The sequence below is a fragment of the Anoplophora glabripennis genome, unplaced genomic scaffold (assembly GCF_000390285.2).
Source record: "Anoplophora glabripennis isolate ALB-LARVAE unplaced genomic scaffold, Agla_2.0 scaffold271, whole genome shotgun sequence".
NCBI lineage: Eukaryota > Metazoa > Arthropoda > Insecta > Coleoptera > Cerambycidae > Anoplophora > Anoplophora glabripennis.
Genome location: NW_019416359.1, coordinates 235236 through 247700, shown reverse-complemented (window position 1 = coordinate 247700; position 12465 = coordinate 235236). Strand labels below are relative to the sequence as shown.

At 33.4% G+C, this 12465-nt stretch overlaps 2 protein-coding genes across 2 annotated transcripts; both read right to left on the bottom strand.

Moving 5' to 3' along the window:
- Window positions 1-316: 316 nt before the first annotated feature.
- On the bottom strand, window positions 317-930 carry LOC108908098 (serine--pyruvate aminotransferase, mitochondrial-like). The gene is made up of 2 exons (XM_018712019.1): window positions 686-930; window positions 317-566 (listed from the first exon to the last, which is right to left on the bottom strand). The coding sequence occupies exons 1-2, from the start codon at window positions 790-792 to the stop codon at window positions 353-355; spliced, it is 321 nt and encodes a 106-aa protein (XP_018567535.1). The 5' UTR covers window positions 793-930; the 3' UTR covers window positions 317-352.
- Window positions 931-2712: 1782 nt separating this feature from the next.
- On the bottom strand, window positions 2713-11499 carry LOC108908097 (serine--pyruvate aminotransferase-like). Its single transcript, XM_018712018.1, has 7 exons — window positions 11304-11499; window positions 10990-11182; window positions 10625-10790; window positions 7272-7427; window positions 4859-4954; window positions 3082-3330; window positions 2713-2962 (listed from the first exon to the last, which is right to left on the bottom strand). The coding sequence occupies exons 1-7, from the start codon at window positions 11463-11465 to the stop codon at window positions 2749-2751; spliced, it is 1236 nt and encodes a 411-aa protein (XP_018567534.1). The 5' UTR covers window positions 11466-11499; the 3' UTR covers window positions 2713-2748.
- Window positions 11500-12465: the final 966 nt, after the last annotated feature.

Sequence of the window (12465 nt, the reverse complement as noted above, 5' to 3'; positions counted from 1 at the left end):
CAATGCATCCCTTTGTTTTCTCCTGATCAATTTTTTGAAAAGTTCTGCCCAATCGTTTTTGCCTTGTTGGACGATATCCTGGCCTTCTTCAGCTCGCTCAGCTCCCGGCTCCACCAACTTTGAATAAGTATAAATATTTCATTAAATAAGACCAGAAATCTAGATATCCAAAAAATATCTAACCTCGCAGACAAGATTCCCAACTGATGTAACTGCGGGAAGCAACTACTCTGTGGACTAATGTAAATAAAGGTTATAAATAAATAAAAACAATTAAGAGTCTGAATCATGAATATTCGTAAATTTATTGTTATTTATTTATTTTCATTAATTACTACTGACATATTTTACTTTACTTTTCATATTTATTCTTCGTTAAATAAAATTCGTATCGACTATTACTGCTATTAAACGCGCCCTTTCTCGATCTGCAGTAATTAATTCCATCTTCCAAGGCACTGACAACAAATTCCACTAGATCAGGTTTTGCGTTTTGTGCCAGGAAACCTATTCTAAGAGCTTTCTCTAATGTAGGTCCTATGCCCATACCCAATTCTATTTCATGTCTGAAAAATGTAAAAGAAAAAATAATATAAATGTAAAGGCCCCGATAAACTTCTCTATTTCTTTTGATAGCAAGAATAAAAATTTAAAATTGATTTGGTTATGGAACAAAGAGACTTACTTGGTCAAAAGGTAATCGCAGAGCTCTTGCCAGTCTACTTCCTTGGGAACGGTAACGCAGTTGACTCCGCAAAACCGATTTTCTGGTTTTTCTATGAAATGTCGCATTCCCAGTTTTTCAATTTTTTTTGTGAACAAATCGGAACATTCTTGATGGCGTCGCCAAACATTTTCAAGACCCTCCTCGCAGACTTCCACTAAAGCCTGTCTGATAGTCGCAAGAAACGAAGTGTTATATGTGTAAATGTAACTGAAAAAGAATACGAGGATTTATATTCAAGGTAAACGAAATCATAAAATTCATGTTTTAAACAAAAAAATAAGAATAAGGAAAAATAAAATGAGATAGAATTTTGTTGGGTGTGTAAAAAAAATAATTGCCCATAATTGACTGCTGTATCAATTGTGTAAAAGAGGATCTCCAGTATCTTAATTTGGCTCATTCAGTAATTTTTTTATTTGCTTAACGGAAAGATATTGCAATTTTATCCGCTGAACTGGTGGGTGTGACGTCACCGCATGGGAAACCGATGCCGCATACTTGCGTGTATTGTCAGTCAGTCGGGTAGTCGGGTTTTAGTTGCCTGTTAAGTTTCGATTGAGTACGTTAAGATACCAATTTTTTTTAGCAATATGGAAGACATAGAACAGAAANAAATAAGACAAATGTTGTTCAAATGAATGTGTAAACGCGAACGGCAATGTCAAAATTACCTTGTTTCGGAGCTTACTGCTTTCGCCGCTTGGTGCGCTTGCATCTTAAAAATTATCGCGGATAGGGCCTGACAAACGCAAACTGGGGAGAAATACTGTCAGTGTCTACCTACAGAAGGGGCATCTTCCTGGACGATCGCATTCCATAGGTGACTCCTAACTCACATCCTACATCCGGTTTGAAACCAACGTTCTTGAGGCGAAGCATGGTTGTCAAGGCCACTTCCCTTAGATAGTTATCTAGAGGCGACCGACACAGCATTACCTCCATTGCTATGGTGAGTGTTGTTCGCATAGCTACAGTTATGCTCAGACAGGCAATGCTTTGTACCTGGCTGAGCTTTTGTTTAGCTGTGGTCTGCAAGACTTTCGGCCACCAGACGACAGCTCCATAGATTGGTTTGACAATGACAGTGCCATCCATTCCCCAGATTTTACTAACGGTCCTGCGGCGCTGCTCATAGGATATGACGCCCTTTTTAGTCTCCTTTCAAAATGAAGATTCCATGTTAACTTTGCATCGAGAGTGACTCCTAGGTATTTCACGCCCGATGCAAAGCTTAACGCAGTATTGAGGAGAGTTGGTGCCTCTATTGGCCCCAGTTTTCTCTTCCTTGTGAAAAGAACGATTTCCATCTTCTTGGTGTTGACAGACGGAGCATGGTCCTCACACCATTTTCAATAGTTTTTAAGGCTGTTTCATTCTTTGGCAAAGGATCTCTTCGAATTTTCCACTAATCAGTGTAGTGGGGTCGATATTATACTATGGATTTCTCGATTATATTATACCACCTGGTGAAGGGCAGTATCGACAGATCGCCCAGGAGTGTATGTGTGTTGGTTTAGGATGTGGCTGTCTATCCATTAGCACACTATCCCTTATATATCGCTTTTGTATCTCTAATTGATACATCCAAATCATGATCTTTCTCATTTGCAGGGATCTTACATAGCCTGGCAGCCAGCAAGTAGTCCTCAATCTCCTCGCAGTAGGCTCTCAATGCATCCCTTTGTTTTCTCCTGATCAATTTTTTGAAAAGTTCTGCCTAATCGTTTTTGCCTTGTTGGACGATATCCTGGCCTTCTTCCGCTCGCTCAGCTCCCGGCTCCACCAACTTTGAATAAGTATAAATATTTCATTAAATAAGACCAGAAATCTAGATATCCAAAAAATATCTAACCTCGCAGACAAGATTCCCAACTGATGTAACTGCGGGAAGCAACTACTCTGTGGACTAATGTAAATAAAGGTTATAAATAAATAAAAACAATTAAGAGTCTGAATCATGAATATTCGTAAATTTATTGTTATTTATTTATTTTCATTAATTACTACTGACATATTTTACTTTACTTTTCATATTTATTCTTCGTTAAATAAAATTCGTATCGACTATTACTGCTATTAAACGCGCCCTTTCTCGATCTGCAGTAATTAATTCCATCTTCCAAGGCACTGACAACAAATTCCACTAGATCAGGTTTTGCGTTTTGTGCCAGGAAACCTATTCTAAGAGCTTTCTCTAATGTAGGTCCTATGCCCATACCCAATTCTATTTCATGTCTGAAAAATGTAAAAGAAAAAATAATATAAATGTAAAGGCCCCGATAAACTTCTCTATTTCTTTTGATAGCAAGAATAAAAATTTAAAATTGATTTGGTTATGGAACAAAGAGACTTACTTGGTCAAAAGGTAATCGCAGAGCTCTTGCCAGTCTACTTCCTTGGGAACGGTAACGCAGTTGACTCCGCAAAACCGATTTTCTGGTTTTTCTATGAAATGTCGCATTCCCAGTTTTTCAATTTTTTTTGTGAACAAATCGGAACATTCTTGATGGCGTCGCCAAACATTTTCAAGACCCTCCTCGCAGACTTCCACTAAAGCCTGTCTGATAGTCGCAAGAAACGAAGTGTTATATGTGTAAATGTAACTGAAAAAGAATACGAGGATTTATATTCAAGGTAAACGAAATCATAAAATTCATGTTTTAAACAAAAAAATAAGAATAAGGAAAAATAAAATGAGATAGAATTTTGTTGGGTGTGTAAAAAAAATAATTGCCCATAATTGACTGCTGTATCAATTGTGTAAAAGAGGATCTCCAGTATTTTAATGCGGCTCATTCAGTAATTTTTTTATTTGCTTAACGGAAAGATATTGCAATTTTATCCGCTGAACTGGTGGGTGTGACGTCACCGCATGGGAAACCGATGCCGCATACTTGCGTGTATTGTCAGTCAGTCGGGTAGTCGGGTTTTAGTTGCCTGTTAAGTTTCGATTGAGTACGTTAAGATACCAATTTTTTTTAGCAATATGGAAGACATAGAACAGAAAGCAATTACAAATATTGTATTGTTTTCCAGTGTGAAAGCATTAGTCTGAAGACGCCTAAGAAAATAATAATGTCCCCGTAATTCTGTCGTGCAGATCTAAAATCTATTAGTCTATTAGTCTCTACTTTGATTTGTTTTTTTTAATACCTTTTAATTGAAAATGACTTATTTGGAAAGCAACAAAACTACCTTGCGTAATTTAGGTATGTAATAAATACGTTTGTATCCTCTAGGAACACTATACATTTGTGTTTTCCATTGTTGATTTTTTTGTGATTATGTATTATACAAATACCTATGCAGGGTCGGAAAGTCCCATTGTTCATCGGCCGTTACGTGAGAGCGATAAAGAAAGTCATAGAAATCCGTGCGATAGAGAAAGGTGGCTATAATGAAAGTGTGTAATAGTCAACGCCCATTTCGCCCTTCCAGAAATAAGATCCACTTCTTATTTCTGGAAGGGCGAAATGGGCGGTGACTATTAGACGCCTTCATTATGGTCATCTTTCTCTATCGCACGGATTTCTATGGCTTTCTTTATCGCTCTCACGTAACGGTCGATGAACTATGGGGACTTTCCGACCCTGTAGATACTAAGTATTTATATAAAAATACATAATAATTATTATGTTATTAAAATATTTGTAAGATAAGTAGTTTTTATGTAGTTTCCATGGGATAAAAATAGTATGTAATAAGAATCTTGTATATGATTAGGTAAATCTTTAAAACCGGTGACAGAAACGGTTTCGTCCAATTAAATGCAAAATCCTTATTCCTATTATAATATTCTTATTGTACAAAATCATCAAAACTTGTGCTACAAACGTACTTTAAAGAAGCTTTACACGTTATTGAAATGTAATATTTGCATTAATAAAGTAGTGGTTTTTATAAAAAAAATCCATAACCATTAACAAACCTACTTCTGGCAAATTAGAAGAATCTGCTTTTATGAAATTTGCTTCCATTTTTTAAATTTAATGTGCACAAAAGCTAAAACATTCCGTAGATGCAGAAACTCATCTGGAAGTAGCTCCAAGCCGGCTGACCATCCCATGCGGTGACGTCATAGCATTGCCATGGCTGAGCCAAATATTCCCATTCCAAGATATCAATACTTACCTTGGTAATGAAGTTTCAAAGCATTTCCACACTTCGGCATGTATTAACATGTCAAATATATAAGGGGTGCGATGTTTCTTTTTTAACATGCGTTCACTGAAAAGAAGTATTTATGTAAGTATTTTTCTGAATTAGATTGTTACAAAAACACAAATGTTAAATGCGCTTATTTAGCATAATTATTTAAATTCATTCTTAGAAAGTATAGGTACATCATAATTAGTTAATGTGCAAATCGTAGTGCAAGAAAACTCACAGAAGCCATGTTCTGCCATTATATTATCACCTGTTGACCTGTTAGCTGCTAGCCCTTATACATACTTGGCTGCGCCCTACGTATACGCTAGTAAAGTATCTTTAAATTTGTTTTTATTTATTTATAAAAAAATCGCATAAAAATGCCACTGCATTTTAAATTTCCACAGGTTCATGCAAAAAAATATGTAATTTCAAATTACAAAGGGGAATTTGCTTTTTAATAACTTTTCCTTTAAATTATAAGATTTAAGAACAATGCATAGCCCAGTTCTCAATTGTGCATGCGCTGTGACTAACACGCGCCGTTGCTTGAGATCACACTAGTTTGTCCAGAGGCGTGGTAGGGAAATTATTAAAAAAAAAATAAAAGAAAATTAAGTTTTCACAACGGAATTTAAACAAATAAACTATCGCTGTGTTTCTAAAGGTTAAAAGTGGTCTCTGTGTAAATATGACCCTCACTCAAAGTTACTCCCTGTATAGAAGGTGAAAATCCAGAATTACAATTTCACCGTTTTCTTGGACATTCTTATGAATTAGAGAGAAAAAGAAAATGGATTGTAGCAGTGCGTCGTCAAAGGTAATTAAGGTTTTTTTGACATCTCAAATCATCTTTATTAATTATATACAAAATGTTACATGTTAAAAAACATTTAAAAAATATTAGATAAGCTAAAAAAAGTTTAACTTTCTAGTTTTTTTTATTCAAAATAAATTATTTCAATTTCAGGTTAACTCAGAATATAAAATAAAATAAGTGTTTTGTTTTCTTTTCCTCTAGTTCATAAGAATGCCCAAAAAAACGGTAAAATTGTAAATCTGGATTTTCACCCGCTATAGACAATAAAAAATTCGGTGTGAGTGAAAGCAACAAATCCATTGAGTGAAATTATTGAGAACATTTTCACTCAATATTGGGCATTTTGATCATTTTACTAATTTGTGATTATATTTAAAGTAAAACTTTACTTTCACTCAAATATAGGTAGATACTGAAATAAATTCTTCACGTAAACTCGTATTTGGTGCACTTGTACCTCAATCAGAGTGAATGTCCTCATTACTGAGTGAGTTTAAATGTATATTCATTTCGAGTAATTTGAATGGCGCCTTGAAGATGGCACCACTTACATATTGCTTCTGTAATCTCGACCACAGTTGACAGGGGCCCGTTTAGATGCTACAGAGAAGGGTGATCGCCAGGATAACAGGCTTTAGCCGGCGGCGGCGGGTCTCAGCTGGCGGGTCTCAGCCAGGATAGGAGGAGGCCCCTCGAAGTGAACTGATTTCAACACTGTATATCCTAATTAATCATTTATAAGTGAATCCTTATTAAAATCCATTTATAGCATATGACATTAAGGCTTCGACCTACTCAAGATTTTAAAAATAAGCACAAGATGTCGTAAAGACTGTACGCCAAAGATACTTTACTAGCATATATTACATCGTATGACATCTCTAGGATGCAGACAATCACAACCAAATTTAAACTAACAAGTCTAATAAAAAAATGACAATGCAAATTTTGATCACGAAAAAAAGGTTGATTTTTCGAAACGTTAATCATTAATGCTGATTCTGGTGTATGAAGGTAATAAGCGTAAATATGTTAATTCTTTGTAAGCAGTTTTCTTCAAATTTTATCGAGAAGCGTACAATTTTTTTTGCAAAAGACTTCTCTTGGACTTCTGTGGTATATACCGTTTTCGAGTAAAATAGAATAGAGTTCATGAAAATATAAATAACCAAAACCGAGTCTCCCTCCCATTAGCTTGTTAAATTTCACCTATTTTCAAAAATAAAAAAAATATGATAAATAATAATAATAAAGTCTAAAAACGGCTAAAGTTTGGCTGTGTAATTGTGGAACACACTGTATAAATCTATAAGCATTTAAGGATTAACTCATAGAATTCATAGCTAGGATTTATTACCCAAGAAACAATTTTCTGCTTTTTAAATGTGTGTTATAAAACAATAATTCATAAAATTTTATGATATTGGATAAATTGTTTCTTGGCTCGGAGTTACTAGGATGTACTGAGACTTGGAATAGGATTTAAGGAGGAATTACAGAATTTATTTCAAAAAAAGAATATAGGGGTGCACTTTTCAGCCAATGCATTTTCCCCTAGGTAATTTTATTACTTACTGTGCCCTTGGACTAAACGATAGCAACACCATTCCAGGGGGTGCTCCAAGACCTTTCTGGGTGCCTCCATTGACAGCGTCTAACTTCCACCTGTCCACCAACAATGGAACTACTCCTACGGTAACGACTGCGTCGACAGATAGAAGGCAGTTGTACCTTTAAACGTTGTTGTTATTTCAATATGGTAAAGTCAAATAGAGCTATGGTGTGACAGAGTTATAACAAAATAATTTTATGAGGTGATTACCATGTTTAACAAACTTTTTCCAAAAACACCTGCAGTTAGAAATATATTTTAACACAGACAATATGCTAATGAAATGCCACAATAGCAAAAGGTATAGGATTTTATATAAACTATACCATTAGAATGTACGTTTCAATTTTAGAAATGTTTTAATTATCGAAAAAAAAATTATAAACTGTTCCATTTAGAAATCTTCTTATGTCTTACAAATTTAGGTATTTAATACAGTTTTTGAGTAAGAAATGGGAAATACAAAAAATATTTAAATAATTTGTTTTGGGTTATTATGATTGACGTCTCTAGTCATTACTATTACTTTCATGTGTAAATCAATGTCAATCAATAATAACAATTAGCAGTTGATTATTACAAAAATAAGCTATGTTTCATAAAATATATAATTTAAACGTTTAATGCTGAAAAATACATTAAATCTAAAAACAAAAATAAAATCATTCAGAAAATTTGGTCAAAATTAGTATTTTATTTTATTTACAATTATTTTTAAATTTTCTTTCGACAAATCAGATTACTACTAGCATTTATTAATCAGCTTATAGTTTAAGACATAGTTTTTTCACATTTTTTCAAAATATATAAAGAAACAAAAAAATAAGTTTGTTTAAATGTACATAGTTGAGCAAAATATATTCCACAGGTCCGTTTTCCAATAAATTCCTAAGAAAACCAATTGTTAATGTTTTTAAATGATACAAAAGTCCACACGGACTGTTGTTGTATAACCTGCGGCGTGGTACCTATAACGCTGGAAAATTATACCAGGTCCCTGTTTTTTTAAAGTTATTTTCAACTTTTCACTCGTTACTTTTTATGCTACACTAACTGACCCGATAGAAGTTGACCTGTCTAAATTTCAACAAATTTGTTTGTGATCGTTTTGTGAATTTGTGAAAAGCTATTGGAAATGTGTAAACAAAGTAAAAATGAGAAAAAAACGTATTTCTGAGTGATCATAGTATATGTGTTAGTGACTGTGGCTACGTATATTCAATTTGAGGAGTATATTCAGAAGTATGCCAATGGAAAATTTTGTGTTAGGCTGGAATACGTTCTTCCAGATTTTTCTCCAGACCTTCCAGATTTTTTCCAACCCGGAAGCATAACGAACGAAACAAAAAGGAATAAACCAAATATGTGATTCCTATCCTAAAAATTATGATTTTTGCATTTTTTCCGAATTTTCCAACTTTCGTCTGTAATTGTGCTGAATTTTTTTTCCTAAAAACTTTTTCAGGACCATAATGAACAAAACAAAAAAAGAATTACGCATATCCATCGTTCGAATAGTAAGTTATGGTCTTGAGTTCGTACAAATATCCCATAGAAAAAAGCACTTTCGGTTTTTTCCGAATTTTCCGATTGTCCGGGTTACTTTTCCAATTTTTCTTTCCCTAAAATCTTTATTCGGACTATCACAAACAATTAAAAAAAATAGGCAGATCGGTCCAGCCGTTCTCAAGTGAATTTTTATTTGAAAAGTGACGAGTAATTCTGTTTTATAAAAAATGTATTTTACATTAATGATATGTTTTATTAAGCATTAACTTATCAATTTTCACTCTGCACACTCAATGCACACATAAACTGCTTTTTGAACATTAATTTTGAAAACTTCAAAGTAGAAAAGTGCAAAGTCAAAAGTTGGAAAAATTTTCCAATTTCTTGAGTTTCTATTTTTTTTTAAATAGTACCTTACGTCATTATCTTGTTTACTTTTCAACTCTGCACAATATTTTGTGAAAAATATTGTCTATTTGCAACAAATCAATTTAAATGATTTTTTTTAAGAAATAAGACCAGTCAGTTAGTGCTGATTTAGGTAAGAAGCAATTTTATTTCCAGACAACCAACATAACATGCATTTGAAGTTTATGACTTAAGCTGATTAGAAAATTCCTTAAAATATCACTTTTACTATTTCAAATTCCATTTTGAAAAATACGATTTAAAAAGTATTATAGATTCAATTAAGAAACAATATTACTATTCACTTTTCACATTTCGATACTGAAATTGAAACTGAAAAGGTGACAGTGGAGACTACTTAAGAAAACAGAAAAACTTTGCACTCGTCGCATTTCACTTCGTACTTTCACTTTTCAAACTATAAAAATCATAAAACAGTAAATAGTTCGAAAAGTGAAAAGTCGAAATGTATTTAAAAAAAAAACAGGCCCTTGTTCCTTCAGTTGAAAATAAGAAATAAAGAAAATCANTATAAAAATCATAAAACAGTAAATAGTTTGAAAAGTGAAAAGTCGAAAAGTATTTTAAAAAAACAGGCCCTTGTTCCTTCAGTTGAAAATAAGAAATAAAGAAAATCAGTGGCGAACTTTTCTCAGGAACACTAGCTATCCAAAGTACCTGCAGTAATAATTACTGTTTGCAATCGGATTATCTAAAAAAGGAACTTAATTAACATACAACACTTTGGTAATAGCAATAAGTATCGACACAAACTTCACTATTCAAAAAATGCTTCGCATATAAAAATGATTTTTTACTGAAAAACTAAGAAAGTTGTGGACATTGTACACCATAAAAAAAAAGTTTCTAGATAGATAGGGAGCAGTTTAAAAATATATTTCCGTTTTGGAAAGAAAAAAAAGGAAAAACAGAAGATGGCAATGGTATAGTTTACATCAGTTCCTTGTAGAGCATCAAAAACAGTTTCGTTAATACTATGTCCAAACCAAAATTCATTATTTTCCCCACGTCAAAAGAACTTTTTGTTCGAAGTTCGAACGGAAAATTTTAATATGAAGCAAAGTACTTTACATAACATTAAACGAGAGCATCTATATTAAATATGATCAATAAATGTAAATTGTGGTTTATGCATTGTGGTAATAAAAAATTATGATGCTATTTCATAATTTAAAGATAAATATTTTGCATTTTTACACAAAATTCAGTGTTTTTCTTATTGATATAGTATTAATTAGTCTGTTATGAAATATTTAATGGATAATATACATCATTTCTAGTATAGATTAAGATGATTTGGCGTTATTGATAACTACAAAATATTCGAAGTATTTTCTCATTTATATAACATTTAATAATTGGCAAATATTTGACTTACTTATGGCAAATATCTGCAAGCCCTTCTAAAGGTTGCAAAACCCCTCCGGACGATTCTCCTTGTGTCACAAATAAAGCGACTGCTTTGTGTTTAACAATTTGTTCTTCAAGTTCTTCAAAGGTGTACACCTCACCAGCTGGTAGAGTCAGTTCAATAACGTTGAGATCTATATAGACATAAAAATGGTTGAAATGTGTATTCGTTCATTTCGATGGGCTTCTGTAGAAAATTAATTAGAGGAGGGATATATACGAGCCAATAAAAACTAATGAAAAATAATATAATTTTCGGATTTGATGGCATGGTAGGAATTAAGTGAAAAAGCCAGTGGGAGCACTAACTTTGCCTGGAGACGGAAATCTTACCGTATCGTCGTCCCATATCGGCAACTTTGGTTCCCCAAATTCCTAAACTAGCCACAATAACGGTATCCCCAGGATCGGCGAGGTTCGTTATCATGGCTTCGTTGCCTCCATTTCCAGAAAATTGGCCTAGGAAGGTCATTGGGTTGTTTGTTTGAAACACGTACTTTACCATCTTTTTAATATCCTCGTTCAGCTGGAATGTTACGTTATATTCTGACAGTGAAAGCAGAAGAAAGTGGAGGAAACTTACTACTACAAGGTGCAGCTTTAGGGCCAATAATAATTTAATTTCAGTTTCTTCTTTTACAACTTACCTCAAAGTAATTTCTGCTGAAGGCAGTCATTGGTTGAAATGTTTGAGTGTATAGTACACTTGGTGAACAATTTGTGGGTCCTGCACCGAAAAACCGAAAGGGCGGAAGTCGGAAAATTGAACCGCTCTTGTGAGGATTCGGCACATCCAAAATCACGGACATTTTCGTAGTCACTTGAAATTGAACTCAGGAAATGAGTGCACTATGTTGCAGACATCATAAAACCGTTATCATCGATTATAGCTAATTATAAATATATGCAGAGTCGGAGTGGTAAATTTATTTTTCCGTATGTGTCAAATATATTTCGAAAGTATTATTGCTTTATAAGAAAAATCCTGAACCACGTTCTTGTTTTGATTTGAATGACAATACGTTTTTTTTTATTTCGCTCAACTGATAACAACCGAAAAGAATTTTGAATGTCAAAGGATGCACTGGAAGAGGTGGAGTCTTCGACATATAGACTGAAATTTCCAAAAGATATTCCCAAAAGATATATTAATATTTCTGTGAAAGATATATTAATAATATTTCTGTGCAAGATAATAATTAATATTTCTGTGCAAAATTAAATAAATCATGTAAATATACAGGGTCAGTCATTAATAATAATCGTACACAGCTTAATGGCAGATTGTTAATGTCAAAATATAGCGATTGAGACAAACAGGCCTTAATCAATTGTTGTTCCTTTTCGTTCTACAGGGTGTTTAAGTTGAAAAAATATTTTCGATTTTAATATATTGTCTACGCCTCCGTTTCCTACTGGATTCTTGTTGCGCGATTTTTACGAAGCCGCGGCTAGTGAGACTCCTGGGAAGGCGTAGAACTTCGTATTGCTGTTTTTTGTACAAAAAAATTACAAAACTTTCGAAGACGGTTTGATACTGAAATAATAGTCTGAGTTATGGTTTTACCGTGGCCTGAAGAGTCAGTAGTCTGTCACTATCTTAACTTAATTGACGACTGATGACAGCGATGTCGCCGTTTTTCACTGTCTGCGATGATTTTGTAGGGTCCCCTTCACAGAGTGATTTGTGCTTATTTTATATTAATTTTAATACAAAATCTCTGGTTCGGTGACAATATTTTAAGTATGTATGAACCGATTGTTTTGAATATTTATAGATTTACGTTTTTTGAAGTGGCAAATACGAAT

Excerpts from the sequence above, each read along its gene's own strand:
- LOC108908098 (XM_018712019.1), bottom strand. The coding sequence starts at position 792 with ATGCGACATTTCATAGAAAAACCAGAAAATCGGTTTTGCGGAGTCAAC. Across the intron at positions 567-685 it reads TGCGATTACCTTTTGACCAA|ACATGAAATAGAATTGGGTA; the intron begins GTAAGTCTCTTT and ends TACATTTTTCAG.
- LOC108908097 (XM_018712018.1), bottom strand. The coding sequence starts at position 11,465 with ATGTCCGTGATTTTGGATGTGCCGAATCCTCACAAGAGCGGTTCAATT. Across the intron at positions 4,955-7,271 it reads TCGTTTAGTCCAAGGGCACA|TGAACGCATGTTAAAAAAGA; the intron begins GTAAGTAATAAA and ends ACTTCTTTTCAG. Across the intron at positions 3,331-4,858 it reads TTTGAAACTTCATTACCAAG|TTACATTTACACATATAACA; the intron begins GTAAGTATTGAT and ends ATTCTTTTTCAG.